Genomic DNA, 15890 nt, shown 5'->3' on the forward strand with positions numbered 1-15890 from the left:
CCCTCACCATCACCACCCACCACCATCACCTCCCCCCACCACCCTCAGCCTCATCCCCCACCACCCTCACCCCCACCACCCTCAGCATCACCCCCTCACCATCACCCCCCACCACCCTCAGCCTCACTACCCCTAGCCCCCACCACCCTCAGCCTCATCCCCCACCACCCTCACTCCCACCACCCTCAGCATCACCCCCTCACCATCATCCCCCCACCACCCTCAGCCTCACTACCCCTAGCCCCCACCACCCTCAGCCTCACCCCCCACCACCCTCACCATCACCCCCCACCACCCTCAGCCTCACTACCCCTAGCCCCCACCACCCTCAGCCTCATCCCCGACCACCCTCACCCCCACCACCCTCAGCATCACCCCCTCACCATCATCCCCCCACCACCCTCAGCCTCACTACCCCTAGCCCCCACCACCCTCAGCCTCACCCCCCACCACCCTCACCATCACCCCCCACCACCCTCAGCCTCACCACCCATAGCCCCCACCACCCTCACCACCACCCTCAGCATCACCCCCCTCAGTCTCACCCCCAGCCCCCCTCAGCCTCACCCCCACCCCCTCAGCCTCAACCCCACCACCCTCAGCCTCACCCCCACCACCCTCAGCATCACCCCCCCACCACCCTCAGCATCACCCCCACCACCCTCAGCATCACCCCCCCACCACCCTCAGCATCACCCCCCCCCCACCACCCTCAGCATCACCCCCCCACCACCCTCAGCATCACCCCCCCACCACCCTCAGCATCACCCCCCCACCACCCTCAGCATCACCCCCCCACCACCCTCAGCATCACCCCCCACCACCACCCTCAGCATCACCCCCCACCACCACCCTCAGCATCACCCCCCACCACCACCCTCAGCATCACCCCCCACCACCACCCTCAGCATAACCCTCCCACCACCACCCTCAGCCTCACCCCCTCTCACTCTCACATTATCCCCCCTCTCACTCTCACATTATCCCCCCTCTCACTCTCACATTATCCCCCCTCTCACATTATCCCCCCTCTCACATTATCCCCCCTCTCACTCTCACATTATCCCCCCTCTCACTCTCACATTACCCCCCTCTCCCTCTCACCATCACCCCCCCCTCTCCCTCTCACCATCACCCCCCCTCACCATCACCCCCCCTCACCATCACCCACCTCTCCCCCCCCCATACACACAACACACTTCAAGCAGCTACCCCATACACATAGGGTCTCAGACAAAAACGCAAACATGTTCAGAGACGTACATTCACACACACAAGGATACTCTTTGTCAGACACACTCTCAGGCCCATACACAGGTAGACAGTGCATCAATGTGTATATGTGACACTTTTTTTGTTAGTGGGGCCTCATGTTTGCGTTTCGCCTAAGGCCTCATAAAGTCTAGAGCCGCCTCTGTGCCCAAGACCAGTTCCACAGAGTCTTCTATCCTGGAGATAATTGGGAAGTAATCCAATTATCTCCAAGGACAGAGGCAAAACTCAATTGAACACATGGTAGCAAAAGACAATAAAATACATAAAAATATATAACTGTGCAGCTATTGCATAAAACAGGTACATATCCCCAGATAGCTTAGATCTGAGCGCACATTATCACATGCATACAGTTCAATTGCCATGGAGCCAAAGTCTTTCACATAGTCTTTATTTATGCGAATGGGCTCCATGGCATAGCTATTTGGGGTATCACTGTTCAAATAGGGCCAGTACCGAATGACCCGGCTTTCGTATCTTTGCAGGGGAAAATCAAGCGTTTCAACATGGGGCAATAGTCTAAAGGCAGCAGGCGGGCAACCAGGCTCCTCCAATGCACAGTGGCGAGATTGGTGGTGGGGCAGGAGGAACGGAGCAGAAACCTCTTCTGCTGTAGTGGGTGCAAATGAGCATAGGACAGCTGAGGGAGTGTGGTTAGGGGAAAGGTTGATAGTGGATGGAGAGAGATGAGAGATATTTTCCATGATTGTAGAAATCTTCTTAGTGAAGTAAGTTGCAAATTTTGTGGCGGTAAAGTTGGTAGGTGGAGGAGGTACGACAGGGCGCAGAAGAGAGTTAAAAGCATGAAACATTAATTTGTGAGTGGTTATGAGTGTATTGAAATAGTTTTCTTTTGAAGTGGAAAGAGCCAGACTGTAGGAGCGCAGCATAAATTTATAGTGGATGAAGTCAGACACTTTCTCCAGCAGCGTAGAGCAGTTATGGAACATTTTTGGAGGTATCGGATCAGCTTGGTGTGCCAGGGTTGTAATTGGGGGCGCTTAGTGCGTTTAAGTTTAGGAGGTGCCATGGTGTGTAGTTGAGAGGAGAGAGTGGAGTTGTAGAGTGAGGTTGCAGAGTTTGGGCAAGTGAGATTTGAGATGGGTAAAAAGAGAGTTTGGAGTTTGGTGGAGAGATGCTAGAGATCAAGACAGTGGAGATTTCTGTAGGATTGGAGAGTTAAGAGTGGTGAAATTTGGGTATGGGGTATGCCGATGTCAAAGGTCAGCAGATGGTGGTCAGATAAAGGAAATGGTACAATGGAGAGATTAGAGGAGGTACAGAGATTGGTGAAGATGAGGTCAAGAGTGTTTCCTGCTGTATGAGTTGCTGAAGTAGACCACTGTGTGAGGCCAAAGGAGGAGGTTACAAAGAGCAGACGGAAGCCATCAGGGCAGTTGAGGTTGTTGATTGGGATGTTAAAGTCCCCAAGTATGAGGGAAGGAGTGCTAGAGGAGAGAAAGTCGGGTAGCCAGGAAGAAAAGTGTTCAATGAATAGTCTAGCATGCGCTGTGGTTGATATGGAAACTCGGTAGCCAGCGCTGTGAGCACTGGCTAGGGGGTATAGGAACTCGGCTCAGACACCAGCATGCTGGTAATGAAGCCAGCGTGTCAGTGTGTCACCAAAGAGGTTTGCCCTGCTTGGAGAGGCATAAGAGGAGCGGGTGTTGCAGATGTGTAATAACCACCTCTCTAATAAGAGTGCAGCGGGGGAGCAGAAGACAAAAGTAACTGAAGTAACTGGTTACTACTTCTCTTTAAATGTTTGTATTATGTCCTATTGTACAGCTTTGTGGAATATGTTGGCGCTATATAAATAATTGTAAATATAATTGCACCACCTGGGTATGCCAGTATGGATATCAATTGACTATTGTCAAATTTAGCCCACAGAATATGACCTCCTCCTCTGAACTCTGCTTCCAGACACTGTATAATCCATCCAGGCCCACTGGTGCTCAGTATATTCTTGTAAATTGCTCCGGCCTCTCAGAGCAGGAAGTCGTGTTGATTAGCTTGTCAATAAGTGCTTTCTTCATTACCCCAGCCTCATTCACTCAGAAACGTAAATATTTACAAGTCAAATCCACTGTGACCATGAACCAAGGGAAATGGAGAGATGGAAAACTTTTTTTTCCCTTTAAACTCTCATTAAATCATGTGTACACTTATGTGAGAAAAATAACGAAATCACAGTCTTAATGTATGCATCCCCTTACTCGTTAGAAACGAACTACTAAAAATGTGAGAAATATCCTGTTATATCAAGGATCTAATACTGTTATAAAGCTGATGTAGAACTCTGTAGCATCAAAACGTTGTCATTTATTTGTTTTACCCGTGCAATGTAAATAAGTAGTTAAATGTATCACTGTGATAGTCTCTTTGGGAAACTGGATAACTGAAACGGTAGATAATGTAATATTATTTATGACAGATAGACAGACAGACAGAGAAATAGCTTTAAATCCTGAGTCTTTTATCGATCAGATACTCATCCTAATAAGTCATTTGCCCGGATTCTGTTACACAGGTTAAATCCAATCAAGTTATGGGATTTATGAAGAAATAATAAAAACGTAGTTTTGCTGAAAGTCCTAAACATGGAGCTATCACCCTGGAAACGAAATAATTGCCCATGCCGATTGCACCACTTTTAAAACGCTTCACAAAAATGACTCATTATACATAGCACCTTTTAAATCTAACAACTAAAAGACCACCAGGAATTGTTGAGGGATGACGCTTTTAAAAAAAAAGAAAATAAAAAAGGAGGGGGGGGGGGGGGAGTGGGGGAGCTTTACAAAATCAAGTTCAGAATATGATTTATCAGCTGTCCAATTCACCGTGCCATCTCAGTGTATGCAGTAACCCTTGCAGTTTTTTTGTTTTTCTTTATGTAACATAAAGATTGTGCACAATACCGATCTGTTTAAAATATAAATTACAGGGCTGAGAAAATCAGCACATGCTCTGAAACTTAATGTTACCTTGTTACATATGCTGCTGTAAGGCTGACTGTGTCCCCTCCCCTGATAAAGAGGAATAATGCATATAAATCTTAAGGTATGAAGTAGTTGGTTCGATTGGATGCACTGGAGAATCTAACAAAACGCAGCTACACATCGTTTCAAAATTAAATATACTCAAATTGAGAAAAAGTATATTGTTCAGAAGTTCATCGTTCAGTAGGGAGATCCAGGCGTTTAGGTCACCTCCCTGTCACTTGGATTGAAACCTGGAAGGTCCTACTAGGGCTGATCTCCAGTGAATCTCCTCTGGAAGGTGTACCCCCAGAGTTCCAGTTCTTGGAGATTTTGCAGACCTGCCTCCAAAACTGTAATGAGCCTTCCCTTCCTGCTTCACAGCTTCATCCAACAGGAAAGTGGAAGGAATAATAGACTTAACTTCCCACTTACAGCTACCCTTCCCTTGCTGCTTTGGACAAACACAGCTCTCCTGGACATGAGGGGTTTAGTAGACTTCAGTTGGAATATTTACATCAAACCCTGAAGATCACTTGGATTGCAAGTTCTTCAAGCTGGGACAACTAATTATCTGTGGTCATACTTGTAATCTCTCTCTCCATGTATTGGAAAAATGAAAATGTGGCCCCTCATTCAGGGGGAAACAATGTGGAATCTGAAGGGGATTGTGCAGGAAAGGTGAGGTGTTCGAATGTTACAGATCCATTGTTTGTTTAAACAATGCAATGTAACCAAGTGGTAGCAGATAACGTATGTGATATAGTGTTACAATATTGCAAAAGGACAAAAACAGAACCAGTTTGCTTTGTAGAAATGCATGTCTAATATATTAACACAGATCATTCATAAATTCATGTAGGTGTTTATAAGAATCCATTTAAAGTTCGATATTAAACTGTGATTTATAACTGAAATATACATTTTACTATAAAGTATTCATTGTAGAAATTGTATATAGCGAATCGCTACCTGTAGAAAGAGGACACCGGTTATATTTGCAAGTTCGATTTAAAACGAAGTTGCATTTTGTATCTAGAGAATAAATGTTCGATTTTTAATTACAACCTTTAAAAAATTCAAATTTGCAATTCTTTGGGTGGCCTGATGGATTTGCTGATTGACAGCTGAAATTGACACTTACTGCCTCTTATTCTGGGCATTTACTGCAATTTCTAATTGCAGGTAGTTTGTGTTTTTTCTGTGCCTTGGATTACATGGGAACGAAACGATTACCTCAAGAGGCATGGGTTAAGTGCAGGAAAAAAAATCAATCCAGATTCAAATTGCTTCATTAAAAAGACTCTTCTTTTGTTCCAAATGGTTTAAATGCCTACTAGAAAGTTCTTATTTGTTGTTTAGAGCTGGTGTATATAGGCATTTAAAACCAACTTCATACTGAGGTTTTCTTGGCAATAGTCTCCAGAAAGGTGATGTCCCAGGATAAGCCTATCCGTAGGGAAGCAACACGGTGTTTGAACGGCAAGAGTCCCCTTATCATGATGGTAAGATTTGTCAATTCAATTATCCATTCATATGTAGACCACAGCTGTGAGGGTAGCATGGGGGCTTATATAGGTGGACTATATATATATATATATATATATATATATATATATATATATGTGTGTGTGTGTGTGTGTGTGTGTGTGTGTGTGTGTTTCTGTGTGTTTGGAAAATTTAATTTTTAAAGTATTATATATTTGTAAACAACTTTAGGAATATACAATGTGCATACACCTGTGGCTGCCAATCAATATATTTGTATTCTTAAAGTGCTGTTCTTATTTATCTTAATATTTCATGTGAAATGTTATCTATCTATCTATCTATCTATCTATATGTCTATCATCTATCTATCTATCTATCTATCTATATATCCGTCTATCTAGCTATCTATCTATCTATCTATCTATCCGTCTATCTATCTATCTATCTATCTATCTATCTATCTATCTATCTGTCTGTCTGTCTTTCTGTCTATGTATCTATCTGTCTGTCTGTCTATCTATCTATCTATCTATCTATCTATCTATCTATCTATCTATCTATCTATCTATCTATCTATCTATCTGTCTGTCTGTCTGTCTGTCTGTCTGTCTGTTTATTTACCTATTTATCACTATATATTTATATTCACACACACGGTTTGGAGTGTTGGGGTTGTTGTTTGTTTTAAAGAATGCATCACCAAAATACCTATAGGCGTGTGAATTCCTCAATCGATTTGAAATCTATGTAGTCAAGTATGTTAGTGTAGCCGTGTTGTCCTAATTTATTGTGAACTTTAATTCGCTTTTAATTCTAGGCAGGTATTTACCCATTTCTTCAATGTATACAGAGTGTGCACAGATTCTATGGTCTGCTAGACATGTCCCGCACAAGCTGTCATCTCCCTGAATCTTTTTATTTGTTATATAATTTACATCCTAGTTTTTATGGTTTCTAGAGGTTTTTTTTTAGTTGTTATAGATGTTATTCAGTTTTGATTGTTTGTATTGATTTTATATAGTTTATATCGTTTTCAAAGCGTATTTATTTTTATATAGTTTAAATGGGTTTCCTGAAAGTTGGGAATTAGCTGAAGTTTGCTAAATCCATTTTTTTAAATATTACAATTCGTGAACGAGATATGTTTTCTCATAATCCCCAGTCTTGAAAAACACATGTCTTACCTAGGTCGGAGTAGGGAATATTTTAAAATAAGAACAAGTACATTTGATTCGAAAACAAAATTCCCACTTATACATTCTCAGCAATACTCAATTTAATAATATTAGACTTCACCACACAATATCGTACATTATTTTATAACACTACTACCATCATGCCTTCATTTAAAAATGCAAATCATAAAATGTTTCTCTATAAGGGAATCCAAAGTAGTTGTAGTTCTGTATAAAGTGTCCCTGAAGTATTACTTTTTATAAATATTGATCAGTATATCTATATCAAACATGTTCCAAGTATTATTATTCCACCTGTTATAATACCTGTTTATATATATATTTTAGCTTTGAACTAGCTTTATACTTCCTGCATTCCAAAATCAATAAACTGGGTGCATATTTCGTTTTTAAATAGTCACACTAAAATAATTGACTGAATAGCAATAGTTATTAATTACTGCAAAACCACCAGTAAAAAAATACCTAAGCATGTCACAATATGTTGCTAACGCAGAATGTTGCTAAATAATTTTTTTAATATATATGCTTAGGTTTTTTTTTTTGTTTGTTTGTTTGTTTGTTTTTTATTAAAAAGTTCATAACACAGATTTTCTTTTTCTGTGTGTAAAATTTAGAGGGCTTCACAGCTGGAGAACACTGTTTTTCTAAAATAAATTAAAGCATTATTTTTTTTTTTTTAGTAATAATACTCTTTATTATAATTCTATTTCTCCTTTCAAAGTTCTTGTAGAAGAAATATATTCTGTCTGCTGAATCTTGGGGGTAATATTACCTTCATTTTTCATGATCATCAGACAGCACTTAGTCTCTGTTTTTCGTGTTAGTGTTTTTATGTTTTTCACATTGACTGAGCGTCATGAGAATGCAGTCCACTGCGGTCCCAAAGTTACCCAGTCTTCCTTGAAGATCCAGCTTAAAGTTCAGGGAAGTGTCATCAAGCATTGCAATATAAAGGTTCAGTGGTTTAACAGTGTGATTGTGTGTTAGTGTGTTTGGGGAGGGTGTAATCCATATGGCCATAATGTGTTCATAATGTGTTTCTCAGGCCAATGTATCTTTTTGATCCTTACATACTTTAAGCATCATTTAGGGAAATTTATGAAGACTAAAAATTTTCAATGTGCATGAAGCCAGGTTTACTAAAAGTGCAACTATTATATTTTAAATAATACTAATCGATAATAATATTTTCTTTAAAAATATACAGATTATATATATTCATGTTATGTTTGGAAAACAAACCCATTGGATTTATAGAACATATATAAGTAGCAGATCTCAGTGTCTGACCATCAGACTATATTATAGCTGTCTCTATACATTTGTTAATAAGTAGCAAGGCAAAACATACAACTGAAAAAGACATGATAAAATGGATAAGAATAAAGATGCCACTAGATCCCCTATAAACAGGTTATGATCGGGAACATGCAGGTTTTTCAGACAGATTATATTTTCCAGCAGGTTTATAATTATTAAGAAAAATTACTGTGAAAATAATACATGTTTATTGAAATGTTCATACGACTCTGATATATCTACATTAAAAGTATTCACACAAAATGATTAATATGTTAATCTGTGACACATACTTTCGCATAACTGTGATAAACCATTTATTAGAATTCGTTTTCACATATTTTCGCTGTCAGTGATAATATTCGTTAAAACAGGGTATATAGTTTATCAATATTTTGTACCACGCTCCTTCAATATCCAGTTAAGTAGTCTTTAATTATAGAAAATTATTGTGTCACTCCATAATGTGCCCTGACACCATTCTGACTATGTGTCCTGCCACATTTTTGCCATAAGTCCTGCCATCATCTTACCAGGTGCCTTGTCACCATTCCTGACAAGTGCCATGGCACCAATGTTTATATAAACATGAATATATATATATGATGGCTCAGTATTAATGTCGCTACAGTTATAAGGAATGATCAGACTAGAAGATAATGTAATCTTACAAATGAATTCACATTTTGGTGAATTCTTTAATTCAGTCCCAGACTCTATGGGTTTTAATTTAAACTATTCCACATAGTTTAAATTAACATTAAACAAAAATCAAACAATTAATCTATAAATTCATGTATGCCTCAGATCAGCAACTTGCAGTTTTATTTTTTTTTTCTCATTATTGAATATCGGTTAAAAAAAAGCTACACTCATACAGAAACCGTGTCAGCAAACTGCCCTTGCTCAAATTGTATTAAAATATCTAATAAGTATTAATAATTTAACTAGCAAATTGGGTACACTGTATTGATGCAGTTTTAAGTCCTAAAATAATTTTCATCTAATATGGTTCGTTATGGTAATGAATCCCCTATTCCAATTTGTAGTAAATGAAATTGCAAAATTAAAATTAAAATAGCCCAGATGTGACTATAGCTGAATTGGATATTTTTTCCTAGATCACCACTTTCTGTCTAAATGTTGCCATTATGTTATTCATTTTCTGTAATTCGCCGTTTAACACCCGGGGCACTGGTACAGCTTTAATTAGAAGTGAGTATACCTTTAAATTATGTGAGAAGGATACATTTCCTTTAGTTTCTAGCAGGTCTCGGAACTATTATTGATGCTATTAGTACGTGCAAACGTAATGCAGATAAATTGGGTTCAAAACATTAAAAGTAGATCAGTCTATGTGAGAATTCCATTGAATACCTCTGTAATTGCTAGACCTTTGAGAACTGTGTGCCATTTCTGTCCTTCAAAAATAAGCCCTTTAATTCTATTGACATATAATTTTCCTTATAACGTTTAACAATAATATTTAAAAAAAAAAAAAAAAATCACTAGTTCCTACAGGAGTTGCAAATTTGTGGATCTATGTTATCTGATTGTAATACCTCCATAAGATCATAACGGATAGCCCAACACCTGCAGTGCTGCTACTAAGAAACACATTTGGACATTTGACAGAGTCCCGGTGAGCAACAGACAAAACAGACAAAAAAAGTCAGACGATGAATTGTTGTCATATTGATCTGTATTTTTACGATGTTACAGTTTTTATTAAAATTATGCTAAATGCCTGAATCCTTGGCAAGCTCCACTGTCTTCGCAGATGTAATTTTATACTAGCCACCATAAACCAAAATGTTGTCCTGGTCAGGATCAATATTCAGAGTCTTAGTTTACCTGTCTGAACCTGACATGGCTTTGTCAGCTCCTAGTGACTCCCTGTTTATATTAAGTAAATTTGGACAAGTGGAAGTATGGTACATTTTGTATATTGTTATTGCAGAATATTTGGACAAGTGCCAGGAGACTTGCCTGCCACTCTGTGTGTGTGTGTTTTTACAATGATATCACAGGCGATATGTATGGATATGACATGATGCGTTAACATAAACTGTGGGGGTTTATTCACTGAACAGTGAGTTAAACAGTCAGAAATTGAATCTAAAAATGCAGAGATAGAAAATAGAAAAAAAATCTCAGCAGCCATGTCACACAATTTGTGAGTTAATTGTCAATTCTGATTTTTTTCCCCCCTGTATATTATTTGGGCATGCCAGCCAACAACAAGCAGGGTTATTCACTAAACTGACAAAATGGGGGGATTTTCAGTAATATTCAAATTTAAGGCCAAAGGAGCAGAACTGGAAAATAAAATTATTAGCCATACAGCCAATTCAGCTGCTTTTGCCTTAAATTTGAATATTACTTAAAATTCCCACATTTTGTCAGTTTAGTGAATAATCCTGCTTGTTGTTAGGTGGCATGCCCAAATATAATACAGAGGAAAAGAAAAACAGAATTGACAATTAACTAACAAATTCATTAGCCATACATCCAATTCAGCTGCTTTGGCCTTAAATTTGAAATTCACATTAAATTAACTTTGAAATCCTGACAATTGTCACTATAGAAATTGATACTGTGTCTTTATATCCTGGCAAGATCACAATAAGGGTTATTTACATAACTGTGAATTGTCAGAAATTCACAGAGGGATTGCAAATCTTTCACCAAAATAGTTGCCATGTAAACATTGATTAGTTTTTTTTTTTTTTTTCCCAGTTCATCTACTTTAGCCTAAAACACACACTTCCCTGGTGAATTCCTGACAGTTCAGGGTATTTATGCATTATAGAGTTAAAATCAGAATTGCAATTAAAGTTAAAAAAGCTAAACTGTGACTATATCTGAGCTGGAGAATTTTTCCAAATCAATTTTTATTGTCTATATATTCTAATTTTCATATTTTCAATGGCTGCAGTTTGGAGTTTAATATTATTTGCCATATATTAGAATCCTTGTGTGTTTATTCACTAAATAATGAATTGCAGCTATTTAAAGGTCAATTATTGGTCACAATATGTGATCTGTAAAAAATCTCTAGTTGAGCTATAGCCACAAGTTGACTATTTTTTCTTGAATTGTGTTCGGTTTTTAAGTTGCAACAATTAACTGTTTGGTGAATACAACTCAATGTGTGTGTTCATGTGAGCTATTTGGCAGGCTCTGAGATGGAATGGGTATTTTTATTGCTTTAGATTTCTTTGCTAGGCTTCAAGATTAAGGAACCACTGGGGTTTATTCACAAAATACCGAACTGTGAATTAAAAACAACCAGGGCTATTCACTAAAGTGACTGTTGGCAAGTCAAAGTGAATTTCAGATCATTTTTCCAGTTTGTCTGTTTTGTCCTTAAATTTTAAATTCATTTTGAATTCACTTTCACTTTCTCACCAATTTTTTACTTTGTGAATAACCCTGTTTATTGCTAAATGTAGGCAGTAAGAGCTCATTTGGGGAAACAATCTCAACACAGCTCTAAATACAGCGTGATAATTTTATACTGAGTTTTTGTATTTTGGTTTTCAATTCACTACAATTTGGTATTTAGTATTTAGGCCCCACAGTGGTAAGTACCCATAAAGTCATGGTTCCTAAATTCTCTTGCATAGTTCATGCCACATAATGAGCAAACTATGAGGCAAAGCGAGTAAAATAAACTAAGTTGCATCTTGATTGAATAATACATTTTTAGGCCTTTCACATGGCTTGCAAAATGTTACATTGGAGAACACTGTTTACATTTGTATCCACGCAGCTATTCTGGCTATAATTGGCAAGTCAACACAACTATCTGTTTAGTGAATAGGCTCGTTTCAGTGGAAAAACATAAACATCTCGTAATGGTATATAAGTGAGTGTTCTACTGTGTTTAGAAATTGCACTAAAACTTTTTTTTAAAAAAGCATACATAATACGCTCTCCAATTTTTTCTATTTTGAACGTTGCTTTAAAACTTAACCTCTTCACTACTAAATTCTTACTTTTACAAATAAATAAATAAAATGTATTCGAAAAATAGGGTTTAGAAATAGACTCTATATGTAAGCTAAAATAGCTTTGCAATTGATTTTGAAGCATAAACATAAGTTATATAAATATAAAAACTAATTTATATATTTGCCCTTTAGAGTAATTTAGGGGACCAAAATGGTTTTATATGTATGGCATTATATAAAGTATGTACTATAAAGTATAGTATAAAGTATATATATTCCCTAAATGTCAGAATGTGAAAAATAAAATGTTTTTGTTTGTTGCAGCCAGTAAGGTATTCCTGTAAAATGCTCAGCGTACACAGAGCTCCCCTCTCAGCTGACAGACTGCAGTCCTGAATTTTACCCTGCTTGTTCTGTTTTTGTACAATATAGATCTATAGACAGACCTACTACAAAGTTTGCTGCACAATGTAGAAGGATGACATAATGTATAATCTCTCTGCAGAAATGTAGAGACAAAAAAGAGTTCTGACATTTCATTAAAATACAAAAAAAGGGAAAGTAATTTAGGTGTAAGGGACTGATTATTGTTTTGTTTTGCAAACCAATATATAGCATATCGTTATAAACATGTAATTCATTAATTGCCTTAATTTCAATTCAAAGTTTGTTCGTCCCCTTTTTTCTTTCATTATATGCCCTCTTTCTTCTATTTTGCCTCCATTTTAAATTGGCACTGCTATGACAACATATTTTATATGTTATATATAAGTAGTCAGTAGCCTGGAAGCCTGGCGTTTGATAGATAGATAGATAGATAGATAGAATGGTGAAGCACCAATACTTGACCAGAGTATCTCCGCCAAAGTCTATCTCCTATTTCCACAGAATGATACTTGATATAGCCACCCACCCAACCAAACATCAGTCGAAACTTGATGAAGGGTGAAAATAGGAGTACCTTTTTTCGTCACAGTACATACATTTATACACAGTCGTTAACCAAAACAACAGAGGTCCCACCCACGCGCCTCTGTGTCTGGGTGATAGCTAGATTGAAACTGCTAATCTAATTAATCTCCAGCTATCAGGATACCATATCAAAATACCCCAAAACATACATGTCCTCACCAGTAAACCACACATATCAGGTATCTTGGATAGCTCTACCTCTCAGCTTTATACCATTCTAATAGCGCCCTGATTGTCTTCATGATGTAGGATCGCTGCCCAGTAAAGGTTTGACCGGCATCAGCTCAGTTCAGAACTGATGACTAGTTGTAATATAATGCGAAATACATTTTCAGTTGCATCTCAAGTACATGAATCACTTATGACATTTTGTAACACTGTAATAGAATATAGAGAGGCATCACAATTTTTAAACAATATTTAAAAAAAATAAAATAAAATAATACAGATTCAAAATGACAGTTTTTCAACACTAAGGTAAGCAAGTATAGCAATTAAGCAAGTAATGATAATATTATTAGTGATTATATTTTAATAATAATATTAATATTTTAAATTACAATATTTCTACACTAATGATAATAAAGTATACAAAAATAAGCAATAATAATAATAATAATAATAAAGCCCATACAGTGTTGTATATTGAAAATAATTACATTTATGTTTTTGTAAGATCATTGGAATTACATACAGTTAGGGCATGACATACATTTGTAAGCATTATTGTGGTTTACTTCATATTATTACATGGTCACAATCCTGTACATGACATGTGCCTCAGAGATGTCTACTCAGTCACTTATAGGGTCATATCCTCTAAAAACTCAAGCTAATTTATTAACTTGCAGCTAGTCAGAATTAACCATCAAACCATGTGATCTGGAGCAGCATAGCCTCTTGTAAAGCACTTTTATTTCATACTTCCATTAATACGTCAATTAATTCAACTCTAGGTCTGAGTTCAAAATACATATTCCTATTTTTTTCATGTGTGTTTTAACACAGGTTATAAGAGAGGTTTCTGTGTTCAGATTTGAGTCATTATTATGCTGAATAGTCTGAATAATTAATATTATCGTGGCTGGAGCAATAGGTGTGTACTCTTTCTTCGGCCTGTACAGTTTTATTTGATTTATATGCTTTGCAGACTTGTTTCTGTCCTCGTCCTAGGTTTACATTTGCGATAATAAATACAGTAATATATGTAGACATTGATAACTGCAAAAAGGAAGGCTTTCCTCTTATTTATGACTGGCTACATTTCTTTTCTAAATTAGGCCAAAAGAGCAGACTTAAAAGATTTTATTGGAAGTCCTGCTTTTTAGCCTAAATCTTGCAAACTGGTATAAATTAGCTAAATTCATTGTTTATTGACTAAACTGCACTGCCTAGCGTTCTTTGGATTTTCAGGTGAAATACAATCATATTTTGTGACTTCAAACTGTACATTATTAATGAGTGTGAGTATTGAAATTGCCCAGAGGCAAACTATCCATTCAGCGATATAGTAAAAATGGCAGCAACTATGCTTTATTGGCAGGAAAAATGTTACGTGGCCCTGCTTTAAAACATAACATATACAGTATGTTATATCACAGTCATATATAAATATATATATATATACACACAACATACAAAATACACAATCCAGCGCACTCGCTTATTCACTAAACAATGATTTCAAATCTTACAGAATGTAATAGTTTTATTTAAAAACACCTCACCTAGGCAAAAAATAATGGGGGTTTAGTTACATTACATGATCATACATTGCATAAGCCTGCTACAACGTCAATGCACCCCATTCTTGGCAGGTCCTACTCTAGCAGCCTAATGCTTGCTCTTATGAGATTAATCCACTTACTTGGGAAATACTTCCTCCTGGGACTCTCTGCAAGTCAAGGCTAAATAGGGTCCTTAAATGAGGCACCTGTGACAGCACCCTATAATGTATGCATGTTCAGCAGCCCTGTTGCTTTCATAGATATATATACATATATATATATATATATACATATATATATATATATATATACATATATATATATATATATCAGATAAAATTTGTATCTTGTAATACCTTTTTTATTAGACTAACAGAATTTTTAACAACAAGCCTGCGGGACAATCTCCCTTTCTCAAGTCTGAAGCATTTTATCTGTTTTTTAAATCTACATCACGGGACTAATATGGCTACAATCTCTACTTGAACATTATAAATAAATAAATTATAAAATATATATTTTATATATATATATATATATATTTACTTTTTTTTTTTTTTTTTAAAAACCTGTTGTTTAAAGTATTAAATGGATTGTGCTGGTTTCAAATGATTTTACTGTCTTGTTTGTTTTTTTTGCTTTTGCACATATGGCTAAATACAAAACGCACAATAAATGTAAATTAAAACATTCCTAATTATAAAAGAAAACACACATATACTAGCATGGTTACTAAACTGGCAAGTGACCAGTGAATTTCAAAATTTAGGCAAAAAAGAGCAAAACTGAAAAGATTCTATTTGCTACAATTTTGGCCTTACATATGAAAGTTATCAGATGAAGTTTAAATTGGCTTTACATATAAATGTATTGTTTAAGTCACAGTAAAATAACAGAATTAAAAAATCTGTTGCTTAACATATTGAATGTAATTTATGTACTTAGCTGATTTGCAATAATCAGATTTTTTTTTAGCTCAACACATGA

General features: G+C 36.8%; 1 protein-coding gene across 1 annotated transcript in view; it reads left to right on the forward strand.

The window, feature by feature from the left end:
- Positions 1 to 4805: 4805 nt before the first annotated feature.
- LHX6 (LIM homeobox 6) overlaps positions 4806 to 15890 on the forward strand; it is a 243250-nt gene continuing 232165 nt past the window's right edge. Inside the window, exon 1 of the mRNA XM_063432334.1 lies at positions 4806 to 4940. Within this exon, the coding sequence (XP_063288404.1) occupies positions 4863 to 4940 (78 nt within the window). The 5' untranslated portion in view covers positions 4806 to 4862. The remainder of the gene's footprint in view (positions 4941 to 15890) is intronic.

Source organism: Pelobates fuscus, chromosome 9 (assembly GCF_036172605.1).
Source record: "Pelobates fuscus isolate aPelFus1 chromosome 9, aPelFus1.pri, whole genome shotgun sequence".
NCBI classification, from domain to species: Eukaryota; Metazoa; Chordata; class Amphibia; order Anura; family Pelobatidae; genus Pelobates; species Pelobates fuscus.